Below are 18855 nucleotides of genomic sequence, written 5' to 3' on the forward strand. Positions count from 1 at the left end.
AGAACCTGACAAGGGTAAGAGACAATAAATATTTACTCATTATTATATTTAAACAAAATATCCATCTTGAGAGATCAGTCTAGTGTTTTTTCCGCCAGGTTTTGGTATCAGTGTTATGTTGGCTTCATAACAGATGAATTAGGAAACTCTCTCTGAACTGAAACTATTTCAGTAGCTCATTAAAGTTTAAAATAACTCACCCATGAAACTATTTGGACCTCCCAATTTTATGCATGTAAAGATTGTTCCCTGGCAATTTCTTCAATTTCTCTTAATACTGGAGCATTTTCGTTTCAAACAAAACACCAAATTTAGATTACTACCATTCTGAAAACTTAAAAATACTTCAATATACTAGCTCAAAGGATCTAACAAGTCCACTCCCCAAAATAAGTAAAATAAAAAGAAATAATAAAAGAAAAAGGGCCAAGCACAGTGGCTCATGCCTGTAATCCCAGACTTTGGGAGGGTGAGGCGGGAGGATCACATTAGCCACAATGAATGGCTAATAAGGCAAATTATCCACTAACAGATACTCTAAAAGAGTGTTAGTAAATCACAATTGGAATCCAGATACATCTATGGTAAATAAGCTAGGTTATTCTGATCGGCAATTATTCTGGGTGCCTTTGTAACCCTGCCTTACTATTATAGGTCAAAGATTCTAATATAGGTCTTCTAGTTATCCAGTACTAAATTCAAGGGAACAATATACTACACAATATGGGAAGAATACTATCTTTATCATAGGGTGATTTGTAGAAAAGTGTATGCAGAGAAGACTTTGTAAACTACAAAAGGACTGTGTAAAATGTTAGGCAGTGTTACCTTTATACTGTACTCAATATTAAAGCAATAATGGTTTCTTGGCTTAGAGGTTGACATGCAAAGCAGCATCAAGGTATAAAATGTAAATACATGTCTCTATTAGCCTCCCCACTTCCCACTGGCTTTCTTCAATATCCTAGGTTTTTGGATTATATACCTGCTATAAATATCATGACACAGATAAATATTACATTATGTGGCTTGATATGGGAGGAAAAGGATTCAAGTCTCTGGTAATTAACATAATCGAAGTACTTCCTTCTTTAAAAAAAAAAACTCACTACACTGCTGTGTAAAAGGTGTTCTCTAGTCTCTATCTTTGAGGGGTCTTCAGCTGAGACACTATAAAATAGAATAAAATGGCACTCCTAATATGATGATGATGATGATGATGATGAAAGTAGTTACTATGTTACAAGTAGTTACACTAGGTTCATATGGCTTTTCCCACTTAATCCCCACATCATCTCTATATTATTGACACTTACTAGTCAACCAGCCAGGATTCTAGAGACCACAAGCTTCACCACTACCACAGACTATAAGTACAGGATCCTACAGATAAACTGTAGTCATAATGAAAGTTTCATCTCAGTTAAAATTTAGCTCAAAAAAGTCATGTAGTTATCTTTTTTTTTTTTTTTTTTAAAAGACAATGTCTCGCTTTGTCGCCCAGGCTAGAATGCAGTGGCGTCAGCATAGCTCACTGCAACCTCACACTCCTGAGCTCCAGTGATCCTTCTACCTCAGCCTCCTGAGTAGCTGGGACTACAGGTACATACCACCATGCCCGGCTAATTTTTCTACTTTTTGTAGAGACAGGGTCTCACTCTTTTTGTCAGGCTGATCTTGAACACCTGGCATCAAACAATCCTCTCACCTTGGCCTTCCAAAGTGCTAGAATTACAGGTGTGAGCCACTGCACCCAGCTGATAGTTATCTTCTTAACATTATATTAGACCCTACAGATGAAACAAGTTTTTTTTTTTTACTGTGTTAGCTCCAGTAGGTATGAGTGTTTCTGAAGAAGCCTGGCTTCTCTCTTGCACAGAACCACCAAAAATACAAACATCTAAGGCAAATGGTTTTTTCTTCAGCCTTCTCCAAGATAACTTTTGAAATTCCAATGTAAATCCCTACGGAGTTGTTTTAACAAAATCTAATCCTAGTGTAACTCTTTCATGACTAGTGGCTTTCTTTAGTCTTTGTCCAGATTCTTCCATTTTTTTAGCCAGGATAAATTACAGTTTGGCCACGTGTATCAAAAAGTAAAAGAACCAATGAAAATAATCAGTTTTCATATTGGAGCGTCCACTTTAAAAGCTTAATATATGGGGGGTGTGTGTGTGTGTGTGTGTGTGTGTCTATATATATATGAACAGAATCAGTTATTAGGTAAAGAAACAGGTAGATTTGGGGGTGATGTAGTAAATTTTAACCAGGTTTCAATATGTTTACTTACAAACTTAGTAGATAATAAACATCACAGTAGTTCCTACCAGATCGATAAATGTTTTAAATATGCAGATTCTCCATAATTCAAAGAATTTAAATAAAATCATAATTAAAGGAGTAGTTTCTGCTTCTAGAAGATGGACTCTGACAAGAATCTTGTATGATATGTACATATTATAGAATAAAATCAGGCAAGGCATACCTAAATATAGGCAATTTAGCTACAACAGAGCCTCTCTCAGAATGGAAAAGTCACAATAGCTGATTATATGCAAAGACAGAAATTAGAGTTACACCAAAAAAACTGGATGACGGGTCAAAAACTACGTCAAAACAAATTTAAAATGCTATGGAAATGTTAAAGGGAAATGCTCCTCTACAGGATGAATCTACCAGATTTTTAAAATCCTGAGTGACAAGGTTATTGGCTTATTCTAGAATCAAGCCAGCCATTCTGGATTATCAAAGGAAAAATAAGAAAATAGAAAACAAAAGCTGAATGAATTTGTATAACTGGTATGTAAGTCACAGAAATCACCTCCATTACCTCACTTATCCAAAACACTTGTGTAATATACAGTACACAGTGCAAGACAACAATCTTCGATGCTTTTTCTTGATTTAACTCATGTCATTAATACGACTACAGCACCAACAGCAACTGCTACATTTATTGACTACTTCCTGTGTGCCAGGCTCTTGGAAGATGCTTTGCAAAAACATTTAAAGCTCATAACCTTGGAAGGTAATTCTCTTATTTTTGGTAGAAGAAATAAAGTTCAGTAATATTTAAAAACACGTCTAAAGTCTAAAGTCACACACCTAGTAAGGGATGGAGCCAGGTTCCCAAACTGATACTCTTATGCCACATCACACAGACTCTCGATTGACAAGAACATCAATTTTCATGACTCAATATTTATGTCCAACTTATAGGCAGTTGGACTGGATGCACACCAATCAATCTCTTTTTGAAAAATCATCTCCCATCTAAGTCTTTAAATACCAAATTATTTCTGAATGTGTTTATGTGTTGAGGTAGGAAAGGGGAGAGAGGAGATTACAGTTACTTGAGCTTCCCAGTAATTGCTTTCCTACCGAACACTGGAAGTTTGTTCTAAATGCTTTTGCTTTTGTTTTGCCTATGCCACAGAATAAAGTAGAATGTCGAAAATGCAGAAGTCATGAAAAACCATAAAATATAACAAATCTTTAAACTGTCACTAAAATACCACTCTTTAGGAGGGAAACATCTCCCCTAATTTCGATCTTCATACTATCCTGCTAATAAGTTCCCTGGTCCTGTCTTACACCTTCGGTGCTTTCTCTCAATGTCACATTAGGTGGGAAAAGGTTAAATAGACAAGCTCACGGGTGTTTTACCAATCATTACATTATAATGTGGCAGTTCCAATAACAATTCTTTAACAAATTTCCAAAAGAACTGCCCTACTATTGACAATTTTGGTCACTGTGTCTTAAAAAAAAATCCTGCCTGCACTCTAACTTATTGAATATTAGGCATATTACATTTATGAACACTGTAAGAGGATATCGTTTGTTAAATTCATACTCTAACAAATCATTAACAACCAGTTTCCTTTTTACTTCATTAAACCAAAGGACATTATCTTCATCAGCACTCTCTAAACAGTGTTGAAGATGACCCTTTTGTTCTTTTTAAGGCCAGTAAGCCTATCCTTTTACAGAACTGCTTAGCTTAATATGCTGTGTGTTAACTGAAATGGAAAGGAGACAAAAATTTTCAAGGTCACATAGCAAAACTAAGATATATCGAAGGTGTCAGATGTTCAGGGGAAAGTTTTTTTTTTTTAATAAAACAGTATATTTAGAAACAACAACAGAGGTACTAATTTCCCTTTTTACCCAGCATGGCTGTTCCAGGTGACTAAGTACTTTCTGAGAGAACAGAGGTTGCCAACAGAAATTTGGCAATAAAACACTGACCAACACAAACCTCATTAAAAAAAAAAACAAAACAGTCTTCGTTTAAAAAGTATATAGAATGGATACATACAATGTGGTATGTCCATATGGTGGAATATCACTCAGCAATGAAAAGAATGGAGTACTAACACATGGCAACATGGATGAACCTTGAACACACCATGCTTAAGTGAAAGAAGCCAGTCACAAAAGACCACATATTGTATGATTCCATTTACTGTGTCTGAAATGTCCAGAATGGACAAGCATACAGAGACAAGTGGTTCCCAGGGGCTAGGAAGAGGGGGCAGGAATAGGACATGACTGATAATGGGTACAGATTTCTTTTTAGGGTGATAAATAAATGGATTATATGGTATGTGAGTTATATTGCAACAAATCTTTTTTTTTTTTCTTTTTGTAACACTTCGGGCCCCACAGGACACTCAGCTAAGAGCATCAACAGGGCACCAAGAGGTGAGGGGCACGATGGTCAGTGGCTCACTGTGGCAGGCCACCTGCCCAATAATAAAGCTTTTTTTTTTAAAGGTATATACACAGGTATGCCAGGCATAAAGACTGTCTATCTGTAATTACACTAACAAATTAGCTAAATATACTTTTTTACTAAACATAAATGCAAAGTCTAATAATTCTTCCACATTTAAAACCACCATTTTGCCACCTGCATATGGCAGTGGCTAACATTATGCAAATAGTGGTTAAGGCCAGGCAAGGTGGCTCATGCCTGTAATTCCAGCACTTTGGGAGGTTAAGTGCTACAAAAAAATAAAAAATAGTAGCTGGGTGAGGTGGCTCAAGACTATAGTCCTAGTTACTAGCAGGGGGCTGAGGCAGGAGGACTGCTTGAGCCCAGGAGTTCAAGGTCACAGTGAGCTATAATTGTGCCACTGTACCATCTGAGTGACAGAGCAAGACCCTGTCGAAAAGAAAAGAAAAGAAAAGAAAAGAAAAGAAAAGAAAAGAAAAGAAAAGAAAAGAAAAGAAAAGAAAAGAAAAAGAAAGTGGTTGAAGGCACAGGCTGGGTTACAATTCCCAGCTTTATCACTTAGTAGACCTATGTAATTACAGGCAAGTTGCTTCCTTTCTCTGAGCCTCACTTCACTCTTTTGTAAAGTAAGAATTAGAGTACTTACTTCTTCTTAAGATTGTTGTAAGAATTAAATAGGATAATCCCTGTAAAGCACAGTGCACAAAGCAAAATGCTCAGTAAACACTAGCTACTAAAATTCATCACTAAATGTTGCTGGAGCCCATCTAGTGCCTGTCCTACCCTATGTGGTGATCTCAGCTATACTCATTTCCAGGATGTTATCACTGGGCGTCTGTGTGATGGCTAGGGGGTCTGTTAACAAGAGATTTTGCAAAAGAGAGAAACAAGTTCCTGCTCCCCTCACCAACTTTGCTTTCATAATAACCATAAGCTTCCCTGCTGCCAAGAGCTGGCAGGGAGATAAGCTAGGCCACAGGCCGGGCTGTCTCTCCACTTAATTTGAAGAGGGCCTGGGCCTTATGCAAAGTCAGACTTTCCCCAGAAGGCAATTAGGTTTGTACCTGGGGGTCTTTTCCGCACGACTCCTTTGATGAAGATTTTTCCAAGTATACAGAAAAGAAACAAGCAACTTCTGTATGTGCGTTTTATAAATGGCCAAGCTTTTAATGGATTTGTGACATCTGATCTGCCAAGATTAAAAAAGAAGGCAACCAAAGCAGGTAGACCGTGGAATTTTATATAGATAACAGAGGATCCACTGATTCCAGGTACAGGTGAGTAGCACCATTCCAGCTTCCTGCCCTCCAAATCCCTGGTGCTGAGTAAGTTACACATAGAACACTATCAACTAATTCCTTCCACCCTATTTTATGAGGTGTACTTAATCTCTGACCTCACAGAATCTTATCATTCCAGCTGAAAAATGACAGATTGATGTGATTAATACTCTTATGTACATTTTCTCAATCTACAACATACAGCCTCAGTCTCAAAATGCAATCATGCCAAAAACTGCCTCTGCAATTTGAAGGATTCTCCCAAGAAACAGGAAAGCTCTATATGGATGTTAGTTTTTTTTGTTTTTTTTTTTTGCCGGAGGGGGGGTGGTAATAATTTTAATATACAACCATTTAGAGAGAAAAATAAAAGCATCCGCATGACCACCAACCAGATTTAGTAAATAAATGTGAACACTGTTATTTAATAGATTTTAATTTATAATTTCAATGACAATTTTTAAAAGGTTTTTGAGGTGATTTTCACTTAACATGTACAATAGTTCAAAATACTATCAGAAAAAAAGACTCAGAAGTATTTGTTTCTGGTCTTGGAATTGTGGTGACATGGCCACACTGTCCACGCACTAAATGAGAATGTGGATAATAGGTCCCTGGAACATAGATACTGTAGTCAAGAGAGTTATGGAACAAGGATCACTTCTTATCATTCAAAGATCTTCTGATGTGATAAAGGCCATAACGGAATATACACAAAACACACACATATATCCAAGACCATTTTACCAACAGGTAAATTTTATCTATTTTATAAAACAGATCATTTTATCAACAGATTAAGAGGAAGAAAAATCTTTTAAGAGGACTCAATGATATTATATGCTTTGGGAATATTAAGGGGGAAAAAGGTAATCTCTTTAAGTAACTTAGCACTTATTTAGGGAAATTAATAATGCACATATGAAAATTTAACATAGTAAGTGTGTGACACTGACAATAAATGATATAGGAATAACAGGATAAAGTCGTTAATTCCTAAAGGAATGGTTTTAGGATGAGTTCCTGGAATAAGGTTTTTGTTCTAAGTCCCTGAAAGATGATTAGACTTAAACATGCAACAGGTGTGAATGTGAGCAATTATTCCTGAGCAAACAAAAGAGAAGCAGGTAAGCATCTGGGAAAATTCCCCGAGGCTGGCAAAAATATGTAGTACAAGAAACAAAAGAGTGTGACACAGTCAAACTGGGAAAAGTTTCCTAACTGCAAATTAAGATGTTTGGACTGATTAAGAAGTCAAGAGAAATCCATCAGAAGTTTGGGTACATTCTACTGCTCTGGAACACCTCCCTCTTTTTCATCTGTCAGATCCAGTTTAACTGCAACTTCCACAGTAAAGCTTTCCCAACCTTGCAATGCAGTCAGTTGTTCCATTCTCTGTATCCACAGCACTTTGTGTTTACCTCTGTTACACTGAGCAGTGATTCCCAAGCACTGCATGAAAAATCACTGGGCAGCTTGTTTAAAAGATGGCAAGGCACTGTTACCCTTTAACCTCCAGCAATTAGCAGTCAGAGAAAGCCAATTTACTCCCTAGGAAGGAAAGTCCTAAGACCACTTTCTTGTCTGTTATAATGAGATTCTATAAAAATACTCACTCTACTTGTTCATTTTTGCCAAGCATGTCACACCAAGCTTCTCCCTGGTGACCTAAGTCTATTAAGCATAAATGATTTGCCAGAAGTTCTACTTTTAAAATCAACAACTGAAAAAACATACAATGTAATAATATTTTGAAATTACCAAAAAATTTATCCAACTTGTAAAAAACCACTCAACTACTTGCTGTTTTTCATTAAATTAACTCCTGGAATATTCAAGTAAATAGTCAAGTTTCCTTCTCTTTAAAAACTTGTATCCATAGACATCAGCTTTTTTCTTATTCTCATACATGCCTGTTTAATAAGGTCAAACCAAAACACCTTCGTGTAAAAGGTTATTATTGCATTTCAACACTGAGCACTTCGTTTTCAGCTACAAATATTCCCAATTTACAACAGACAGCAAGAACAGAGTTTTAAACTGTCAGCATCAACAGTGCTGATATTTCCTTTCCAACATCCCATCCCCACCCCTGCCATCTCCACCCAAGAGTTCTAAGCAATTTTGAAAGAGTATGGATTGAATAAGAGAAAATGATCAGGGTGTTGGCAACCAGATATCAACAGTGTTGTTTTCTTTAGACTATAACATTTATAACCACAGACCATAACTGCAAACAGGAAATGTATTCTAATCTGGTGCCCTCAAACAGTGATGTTATAAAGAACCAACCAACATAGGATCATAAAACAAATCATTTTAAAAGATATAAATACTTTTTAATTTTGGAAAGTTAAAAGCTGAACAGTGTTTTTAATGCAACTTAATAAGCTAACACTAAAATTCATTCGAAAACTTAGCCCAATTTGGGGGGGAGGGGATAACCTATAAAATATCAAATCTACAAAGTGATACTCATGAAAACAATGTGATATTGGCACAACATAAAAACAGTTCAATTAAAACAATAAATTCTCAAGTTCAAAACTTCTGTACATATGGAAATTTAGTATATAACAAAGGGGCAGTTTTGGTGTGAAAATATAAAACATTCAATAAACGGTAAAGGGCTAACACCACTATTTGTGGGAAAGGGGAGCAGTCATCAGATCGTGAATATCTCACATCATACAAAAATAAACTTCAGATGGACTGAGGAGCTAAACATATGAAACATACTAGAAGAAAATATAAAGAGAAAATTTAATAATTTTAGAGGTAAACAAAGCTTTCCTAAGCAGAAGCAAAAAAAAAAAAAAAAGCCAAAAAACTTGGTAATATTATCAATTTATATTGATAAATTTTATGAAAAATATTTGAAATTTCTATAAGATAAAAGATACCAAATTGTTAAAAGACAGTACCAGATTGGGAGAAAATATTTGCATCATGTGACACAAGAAGAGAGTTAACCATTAATTGCAGAATATATTAGAAAACAATGATTCTAACGTAACATCCATAATATAGAAAGAACTGCTGGGCAGAAGGATATTAAAAACTCAAAGAAAATTCAAATTTACAATAAATAAAATTCACAAACAATAAACTCCCTTACCATTAGCAGTCAAGGAAATGCAACACACACATACACACATTATAATACATTAAGTGAAAACAAGTCACAAATATGATTTAGCATAATTTCATTTGCATCTTAAAAAACAACCTCTGTAAGTAATTTTCCATGTATGTATATCACTCATTTGTTTAGACCTATGTCTGAAAAATCACACATCAAATAGTTGATACTAGCTTCTTTTGGGGAGGAGAGTAAGATTAGAAAGTAAAGGTGAAGAGAAAATTTCACTATTTTATATGTCTTTGTATTAGGTTCACTTCTTTTATAAATGGCCAGTTATTACTTTTATATTAAAAACAAATTAAACTAACAAGCAAACAAACAAGGAAGTAGAGCCACAGGTTAGATAAGATGCTAGTAAGACCACCACTGGATCTACCCTCTTGTAAAGCAGTTTTCTGTACTCATGGCCACAGACTGAAAAACTCTAAACCTGGCCAGCAGTTTCAAACATCTTGACAATGATTATAATACAGTAAGATTGTCACATATCATTGCAAGAATATACAAAACATCATTAGTGAGAGTCAGACTGCTTATGTTCTAATCAAGGGTCCACTATTTACTAGCTGTATGCATTCAGGCAGGTCACTTAACCTCTTTATGTCTTAATTTCCTCATCATAAAATGGAGATATTAGTATTTACCTTAAATGGTTAATATTTGTAAAATCCTTTAATACCCGCACAAAATGAACATAGATTCATTTTGCTGGATAACAATAACTTAAGAAAATACATATATGTACATGCTGACAGCACCATCTCCCTTTCCAAAGACATAAATAACCTCTCCAAAATTAACTAAATGCATCATATATATGGTAGGTAAGTATTATTTTCGAAACTCTTTTAAGGCTACATAGATGCCATAATGTAAAATGCATTTCTCATGGTCAGAAGAGTGTCAAAGCCATTGTACTAGTGCATACCAGTGAGCGGCTTAGATCTCTGTCCTCTGCTGCCACATCCTGAGATCAAACCTCACCACATCAAGCACGGGATCTACAACAGCATCTTTCATCTAAGAGGGCTGCACAGTAAACATACTGTTTCAAGCCTTAATATACACATAAACATCCTGTCTTAAATTCATAACACTTTCTCCTCCTAAAATATCTTTTCTATTGTCTCTAGATTAAATCCATAGCACTATTAATATATTTTTAACTGGGACCAAGCAATCCTCTCCCTGAAACTTTACTCCTCCCTGATCAAAACTCATCTTCATTTTAAGGCAACTTAACCCAAATTCTCACCTTTTGTAGGTTTATTTATAAACTTTTTATTCTGTCACCTCAATGGACAATACAGCTAAAAAATTATAATATCCTGCCAAAAGTAAAAATCAATTTTATTTTTTGTAGTAATTATGTTTCTAGAATAAAAACATGACACATTATAACTGGCCTACTAAAGTTAGGTATTATTTAGGATTATTTCAGTAATAAATCAATTTTATAAGGTGTATTTTAAACCTACTAGTTCTCAAAATATTTCTCCTAGTACACTGAGTCTCTCCAATGCTTACACTATTTTTCCCACATCAAATCTTAACATTCCCTATATAACCCACTTTAAAAAATGAAGTAAACTGTAGAATCCCCAGAAACCCTAGCCTCCCCACTGCAGCCCTTTTTTTTTTTTTTCAGGGGGATAGGGGTGGAGAACCAGAATTAATCTTAAATCCTTTACTCAATATCTCTCAGATCTTACTTATATTCTGAAGACAGTAATTTGCATATCTTATGTAAATTCAATGAAAACCGATTTAGAAATTCTTCAGTTCAATCCTCTCATTCTACAGATGAGGAGGATCTAGAGAAGTTAAGCAACTTCCCTCAGAGTCACATGCTTTAGACTGAAATGATGTGTGACTACGGGACTGCTAATACTGTTTCATCTGCTTGAAGAAATAGCCCATGATTATAAATATTAACTACATACATTAAAAGTTAGTGCAGTCTCTAGAAATTTTTAAATTACTTTGAAATAATTACTTGAGGCATTTACTATTGATTCTCATTTTACAGAAAAACAAGCTGAACCCCAAAAGTAGTACTTCCTTATTACCACATCAAAGCTAAGGATAAGATTTATACCTAATGAATTAACTGGCACTTAAAACATATTTCCTCCAAATATTTAATTTCTAAACATTTACTTCAATAAAGTTTCTCTAACGTCCTTTAAAGTAAATAACTTTCTGCTACAAATGGAAAAATCATAATAAATTTATTAAAATTCAGTTTTCTCTGGATCTCATACCTGTTGGTCATCCTCCATGACGTTACTAGCAAAGTCAAATACTAGGTCGTTCTGTTGGACAACAGCAGCCATAATAAAGCATTCCCCTTAGATCCACATGAGAAAAATTCCAAACAGGTTCAAGTATCAGGCAGCAGAGTCGAGTGACCAATTTGGGTAAAAACTCTCAGCTAAGTCTGTGAAGTTACTGTATACCCAGGTTTTCTTCAGGGAAGATGCTTCAAATTTTCTTGGTTCATTGATACTCTACTCAAGCTGAGGCAATCTTTCTCAATTTCTTCTTCTCTCAATCTTCTTGGCCTGAAAAACAAAAGCTTAAGTTAGTTTAAAAAAAAAAAAGCAATCACCCATTTAGAATAAAACAACTGATACAGAGGGCAGTGTCTCCAAAGCAGTTTTTTTTTTGGTGGTGGTTAATGTTTTTAAATAAAAGCAATATGACTAATGAACGCAGGTTTTTTTTAAAAAGTTACGTATTTTCTTTGAAGACTTCATTCCTGCTGAGATCACCTCTCATAACTGAAAATGATGTCTTTTTCTTTCTTCCCCAAGTTAAACTGTAATTAAAATACTCAATATTTAAAAAAACCAAAGAGCCAAAAAACTACCCAGCAATAAAAATGAGATTTGTAATTGTAATAAAGGACATATGAGTTAGTTTGTTCCACCAACCCAGCAAACTACATACATAGGAATTGCTATTCCATGAGTAATTTCATAATGTATATTCACATCTTTAATAGAAACAGTCAGACAACATCCCCATTAGGTCTAACACAAGTATTTAAAATTGAATACATTTAAAGTTAGTAAGAACTATTTTAAGAGCCTTTAAAACTAACCAAAAATTAAAGCCCATTCTTTCTGTTCTTTAAAAAGGCTTTGATAAGTAGAATGCTTTAAAAATTACCATGCTTAAGCCTGTCTTCAGTGGCTTCTCTTTTAATGCACTGAAACGTATCCTTATCTCTAGCATAGGCTTGCAAGCAACAGGAAGGAAACAGCACTTGACCACGTCATGGCAAATTAGAACATGCAAAGAACTGCACTTTACAATAGGAGAAAAACAGAAACGCAACTTAAGAGTGAAAACAATTTCATAGCAAATGGAGAAATGCTTTAAAAAGGTATGCCAAAGACGTTTGCCTATTTTTAAAAATAAGTTACCACTACTAATAAAAGTAAAAGAAAAATTGAACTTAGGTGTTTATCACACTTTTATTAAACACTGCATCAAACGGTTATGGCCGGTCCCTGATTCTAGCATTTTGGGAGGCTGAGGCGGGAGGATAACGTGAGGTCAGGAGTTCGAGACCAGCCTGAGCAAGAGTGAGACCCTGTCTCTACTCAAAATAGAAAAATAAGCCGGACATGGTGGCACATGCCTGTAGTCCCAGCTACTCAGGAGGCTGAGGCAAGAGGATCGCTTGAGCCCAGGAGTTTGAGGCTGCAGTGATCTATGATTGTGCCACTGCACTCTAGCCTGAGACTCTGTCTCAAAAAAATAAAAATAAAAAATAAAACAAATGGTTATGGCCATAAATATGACATGAAATGACAAGGATAAAAATAATCACATTAAATAACATCTAGTTCTTTGAAACAGCATTTACAATTTTAATACAAACACTTCAAAAAAGAAGTTGATTCCAAGGAAAGGATGACTACTAATTTCCTAATAATTTTAAAGAGACAAGTCTGGAGATGAAGCTGACATGGTGAATCAGTTTCCCTTAAAACCTAAATCTAGCTAGTATGTGCTAGCCAAATCACGTCCTCGATTGCCTAATTTCAGTAAAGCCAATTCCCTGTGTACACATTCTGTGCTCTAGGGGTCATTATGAATGACTCTGATTTCCATAACTGGAAATCAAAATAAAATAAGGGTTAAGAATTCAATTCAGGCCGGGCATGGTGGCTCATGCCTGTAATCCTAGCACTCTGGGAGGCCGAGGCAGGTGGATTGCTTGAGCTCAGGAGTTGAAGACCAGCCTGAGCAAGAGCAAGACCCCATCTCTACTAAAAAAATAGAAAGAAATTAGCTGGACAACTAAAAATACATATACAAAAAAAAAATTAGCCAGGCATGGTGGCGCATGCCTGTAGTCCCAGCTACCTCGGAGGCTGAGGCAGGAGGATCGCTTGAGCCCAGGAGTTTGAGGTTGTTGTGAGCTAGGCTGACGCCACGGCACTCTAGCGCGGGCAACAGAGTGAGACTCTCTCTCAAAAAAAAAAAGAATTCAATTCAGATGATATTTCTACTTACTAAATTCAAGTCCAACCCAGCAGTTTCCCCCTCCCACCCACTCCACCCTTTTTAACAGTGAGTTCAACTCCAATACGGGGAAAGTATTTTTAGCACAGTCTGGTAGTTTTAGAGCAATGTACCATATTTAGAGGAGGGGAAAAAAAGTGTTTTGATCTAAATTCATCAGACGGATATACAAACATAAGACACACATTTGGTCTTGGACAAACTTTACTTATATAGTACCTTTTCCCTTAAATTATTACCCAACCTCCCATTCCAGCATCTGTAACTAACCAAAAAAATCTAAAAAGAATTATAATTTTTAAAAATTAAAAAATTAAAAAAAATTATTACCCAACCTAATTCTCCGATAGTAGGCCTGCCTTGTGTTCCTCCACACAAACTATTCATTCTTGCCTTCTTTCTCAACTACTACTACTGTTCCCCATGATCTGAACACCTCCCCCCACTTGTCAGCACCCAATCACATCTCCATTCTTTAATGCTCGGGTCCCATTTATTTCACAAAGCCTCCCAGCCTCTATGCCTCAAACCACAATGATTGCTTCCTTCAAAAATACAGCACTTAACTGCCTGCAGCACCAATTTAGCACTAACTATACATAATCTCACGTCTGAAAATTCTGTCCACCTAATTTAGTTGAATAAATGTTTCAGTGCCTATTATTTGTAAGGCAATGTGCCAGCCACCAAGATAATTAGATCAAAACCTCGTCTGGGGAAGTAACTATTGCCTACAATTTCTTCTGTACCTCCCAAACCTGTATGCCCATAGTAATGAGAAAAAGGATTATATTAATGACAGATAATGTTTTAAATATCTTATCATTAGATATTTAAGCTATTTCTACATATATTCTTTATTTAAAAAAAAAGGATAACTAAAGTTACTTCTGATAAAGAGAAAACTATTATCTTAAATTTGAAAAACCACAGTAAGAAAACATAACCAGAATCAAGGGATATTTCCTGATACAAAAGTTTCTCTGTAAAAAGTTAGGCTATTCCAAAACTTACCTGTTCATAAGTGCAAAGTGACACTGTACCAATGACCAATGTGAACACGTCTACAAAAATTTAAGTTTCACTTTTCTTTTCCATTGCTATCAGGCACATTTTCTTACCAGCACTTGCGCACTGCTATTGTGCTTTAATATTATCTTTCAGAAACCTCAAAAATGAGGATAAACAATCAACATACCCACACCTTCACACTAACTACCAACAATAATCATTCAAAACTGAAATGGCTCCCCAAAATCACTAAACCATTTGTTGGGGTAGAAAAAAATACATCTTTGCTCTGGCATATACCTTTTGGTCATTTCTATACAGAAGTTCATAAACTGAAAATGTATAAGTAAATAAAAGCATTTTATTGGCTCAATCAGGTCTCTGAAGCTCTGTCATCTATCTGTTCCTCTTCTTCTTCCATGTGTAGTTATATACCATATGGCATCAAGGTGGTTCTGACACACACATATCACCTGTACATTTCAGAAATATTTAGGTAAGAGCCCAGGTATATTAAAATTTTTTCAGTAATAGACAAGACTGAAAACCTACAACGATTCAAAATTTTTGTTAGTAAACTGAGGTGCCCAAGGTCTCACAATCTGCAAGTATAACAGAACTAAAACTAGAATTCTTGTTTCCTAAATCAGGACTCTCTCTAAGACTATAATTTACAGCCTTGTCTATAAAGCTACCCAAATCCTTTCCTTTCTGCCATAGTAGTTTAGTATATAGACTTAAGTAAATGCATATATCAATTTTTAAAAATCTTCATCTCTAGTGGCTACTGATCTCCAAATCTAGTCACTAAACTGTCTATAAGACAGGTCCATGTCAGTGCCTATCAAAGTCAATGTATCTAAAACATGTCCAAAACTAAATGCATCATCTGATTCCACAAATTTGCTCTCATATAGAAAAAATATGGGTACTCAGATTGAGGAGAAAAAAGGCTTCTGCTCCATCCCAGAAAATTGTAAAATCCTCAGTAAATTTAAAACTTGTTTAAATTTCCCCATCATTAGTTATATCTATCATATTCAGGAAACACTCTGCTGTATTAAAAGTTCTCAAATACATGTTTTTTTCAAAGTGTCACTTAGTCTTTATAAATAACAAGCAAAAAAGATAAGTAAAAACTACTGATTCACCACACAGATATAAGGAGTCAACTCCTTAAAAACTAATTAATTATGAGAAGTCATCCAGTTGGGTATCAACTAGATAATGAAAACTTTCTAGGTTGGCGCTGATGTCTTTCAATTGGGTCAGGACCATATTCTTATTCTTCAAGGAGACATGCTGTAAGAATAGTTAGCAACAAGGTTCCTCATCTCTCACGACTACAAAATAAGCATTGGATTTAAGGTAAAATAGTAAAGCAAAACAGTTAAGAGCACAGGCTCTGCAGTCAGATCACTTGGGTGCCAAGCTTCTGCAGTGTGACCTTGGAAAAGTCACTTACTTGGTGTCTCAGTCTCCTCTTTCTCTAAAATAGGTATAAGTCTCAAGTTCCCTCATCCTATAAAACAGATAATCCAGAGTTGCCGTGAAGATTAGATGCAACTGCATGTGCAGAATACCTGGCCCATAAATTGTACTCAGTACTTCATTATAACTGGAAGTATACTGCAAGAGATAGGTAACAGGTGCATGCCAGATAACTAATTATTCCTGAAGTCTCATTTCTATACTCCCTGGGAGTCTCCTTTACCACAGCTATGTGCTAGACTCCAACAAAGAACACCAAGTCCACTATCAGCAAAAGTATAATTCTCTTCTAGTACCTAAAAATCTGGCACCTTTTTGATAAATCCAGTTGTGTCATGGATAGGACTTCACTCTGCCTGGCAAGTTTCCCTAACAGAGAGTCCCAATATCCCCCATTCCAAACAAAATAACTTTACTAATTGTAAACACAAAACCCTCAGCCACATTACTGGCTACTATAGCCAATTCAAATGGTTAATTTTTGTGTAATTTATTATGAAGGACTTCAGGTTATTAGAAAAACATAAGTCAAAATTAATCACTGATTGAACAAAATTGAAGATTCCTTCAAAAGGGTTTTTAGACACAAGGATATAAAAATCCATGAATTCATAAAGATATTTTTAAAAAAATTATTGTTCTCCTTTGGAAGTTACCATGGTACCAACTCATTATAGTGAAAATTGACAAATAAAGATAATGAATCAAACAAGTAAAAAGGTTTTAGATTACACAATTCTGGCACAAAAAGAAGGTAAAATACACCAGCTTAGAGCAATGAGGTGGTTGAATACTCTAATAAAGTATATAATTCAAACAATGTTTATGTATATGTGTTCATAGTATGGCCGTATCTAAACAACCGGAACTGTGTAGTAATTCCAGACATGAGGTGGAAATCTACTAAAGGGCCTTTTCAACATATAGGCATAACCATTATAAGAAATACAAGTGTATTTGGAAAAACCACTAGAAGAAATACAATAGAAATTAAAGAAAATAGAGTAAGAAAAGTGAGAGAAGAGAAGCTATACAAATTAGAAATGAGAAGCAATAAATCCATAAATTGTAATGACTGGAGTTCTTGTGGGATGAACCACAGGCAGGCCTTTTTATCTGTTTTCTAATATGGTAGAGTATGCTATTTGAGCTCCCAGCAGAAATGACAGTAACTAGTATCAAGATAAATTCTGACCATCTTCCAAGGGCCTGCTCATTCTCAATCTAAAATGTGTGGAATCAAGGATTTCAGAGCTGAAAAAGATCTAACGCATTCATTGAAAAGATATAAGAATCTGGGCCTAGAGCATTCTGATTTGTCCAAGGACACATAGCCAGTTAGTGACAAAGGAAGCACAAGGGGCCCATATTCCTTATGTGCGATCCTGTATCTACACTGAGAAAACTCCATTAATATTTTCATTAATATTTTTTCTTTAGCAGAATATTTGGAAAAGTAAGAAATCCCTTACACAAATATCTGTAGCAAAAGTACCTTAAAACTGTTAATCAGAATGCTTTTAATACACTGTTCCATGCAACCTCTTGATACTTGGTAAACCATTTTCAACCATATTTTTATCTGGAACAAGTGAAGCAGAGGGGTTTATAGATTTCCCTATTACTGCTTTAAATCTTAAAGTTTTACTATTATTGTTCTTTCCCAAGTTTACCATATCATACCATTTTGCTTTATACCTTCACTCAGCCAAAAAAGTGAAAAGGACACATTTATAAGCCTTTTTATAAGATTATTACAACTTAATAACTCAGTAAAATACTTTGAAATAGAGTTTTACTGACATTTTTCTTTCTAGTTCTTTAAATACAGTATTATTTGCTATCATTTACATCAAAAACTGTAGATATGGAAAAAATAAAGAAACACAAATGTAGTTACAATTAAGTCACCAGATTTGAACTTCCCCAAACAAGGGTGGTAACAGTCTCTCTCAGTTCCTGCTGACTAAGGGGAAAAAAAAAGGAGACCAATTTTAAAATAAATCTTATCATATACCTCTCTCTAAGCCAGGTACTCTACCCACAAAATACAAGGGAAAAAATACAAGTTAATGTCACAAGGTGAACAAATCTTTCATTGTATTCAGCATTCTCATAATTTAATTGAAAAAGAAAATGTTTTATACCCCAACCTTTAAAATTTTTTTTGAACATATAAGAAATTTATGAATTCAGAAAAAGATTAAAAGTATGTTTTTGGAATCCATATAGGTACCATAGGTACCATACACATTACCATCAAATACTTTCTAAATATTAACAGCAATCCTGCATAGCAACTTAAAGTTAGGCATTCTTTAATGGGGTGGGGCCAGGGCAGGAGGTACTGGAGGGAAGTACTTAGAACTTTATCAAAAGTATAGTTTTATTTTCACATAAATGAAGCACGAATTGATTTTTTTATATACAGAAAGTCTCACCCTGGCTTCTAGTGAGCCATGCAAAGCTAAAGCAGGTCTTGGCAACCTGATCAAGCTCATCTTCGCTTCAACCATGTTAATTAAAAAAAAAAAAAATCAATACGATCGAACTAAACAGACTGACTTCTTATGCTTTTGCCTTTTTGCTGACAACCAGATGAAAAGTTCCAGAGGGCAGGCCACAATTACTCACTACCCAGACCTGAA

The 18855-nt window shown here is 35.2% G+C and overlaps 1 protein-coding gene across 1 annotated transcript in view; it reads right to left on the reverse strand.

Annotated features, from left to right (window-relative positions):
- Positions 1 to 11739, reverse strand: part of ELF1 (E74-like factor 1 (ets domain transcription factor)) — a 70803-nt gene extending 59064 nt beyond the window's left edge. The window contains exon 1 of the mRNA XM_012648169.1: positions 11431 to 11739. Within this exon, the coding sequence (XP_012503623.1) occupies positions 11431 to 11502 (72 nt within the window). The 5' untranslated portion in view covers positions 11503 to 11739. The remainder of the gene's footprint in view (positions 1 to 11430) is intronic.
- Positions 11740 to 18855: the final 7116 nt, after the last annotated feature.

This window comes from Propithecus coquereli, unplaced genomic scaffold (genome assembly GCF_000956105.1).
Source record: "Propithecus coquereli isolate 6110/MARCELLA unplaced genomic scaffold, Pcoq_1.0 Scaffold11, whole genome shotgun sequence".
NCBI classification, from domain to species: Eukaryota; Metazoa; Chordata; class Mammalia; order Primates; family Indriidae; genus Propithecus; species Propithecus coquereli.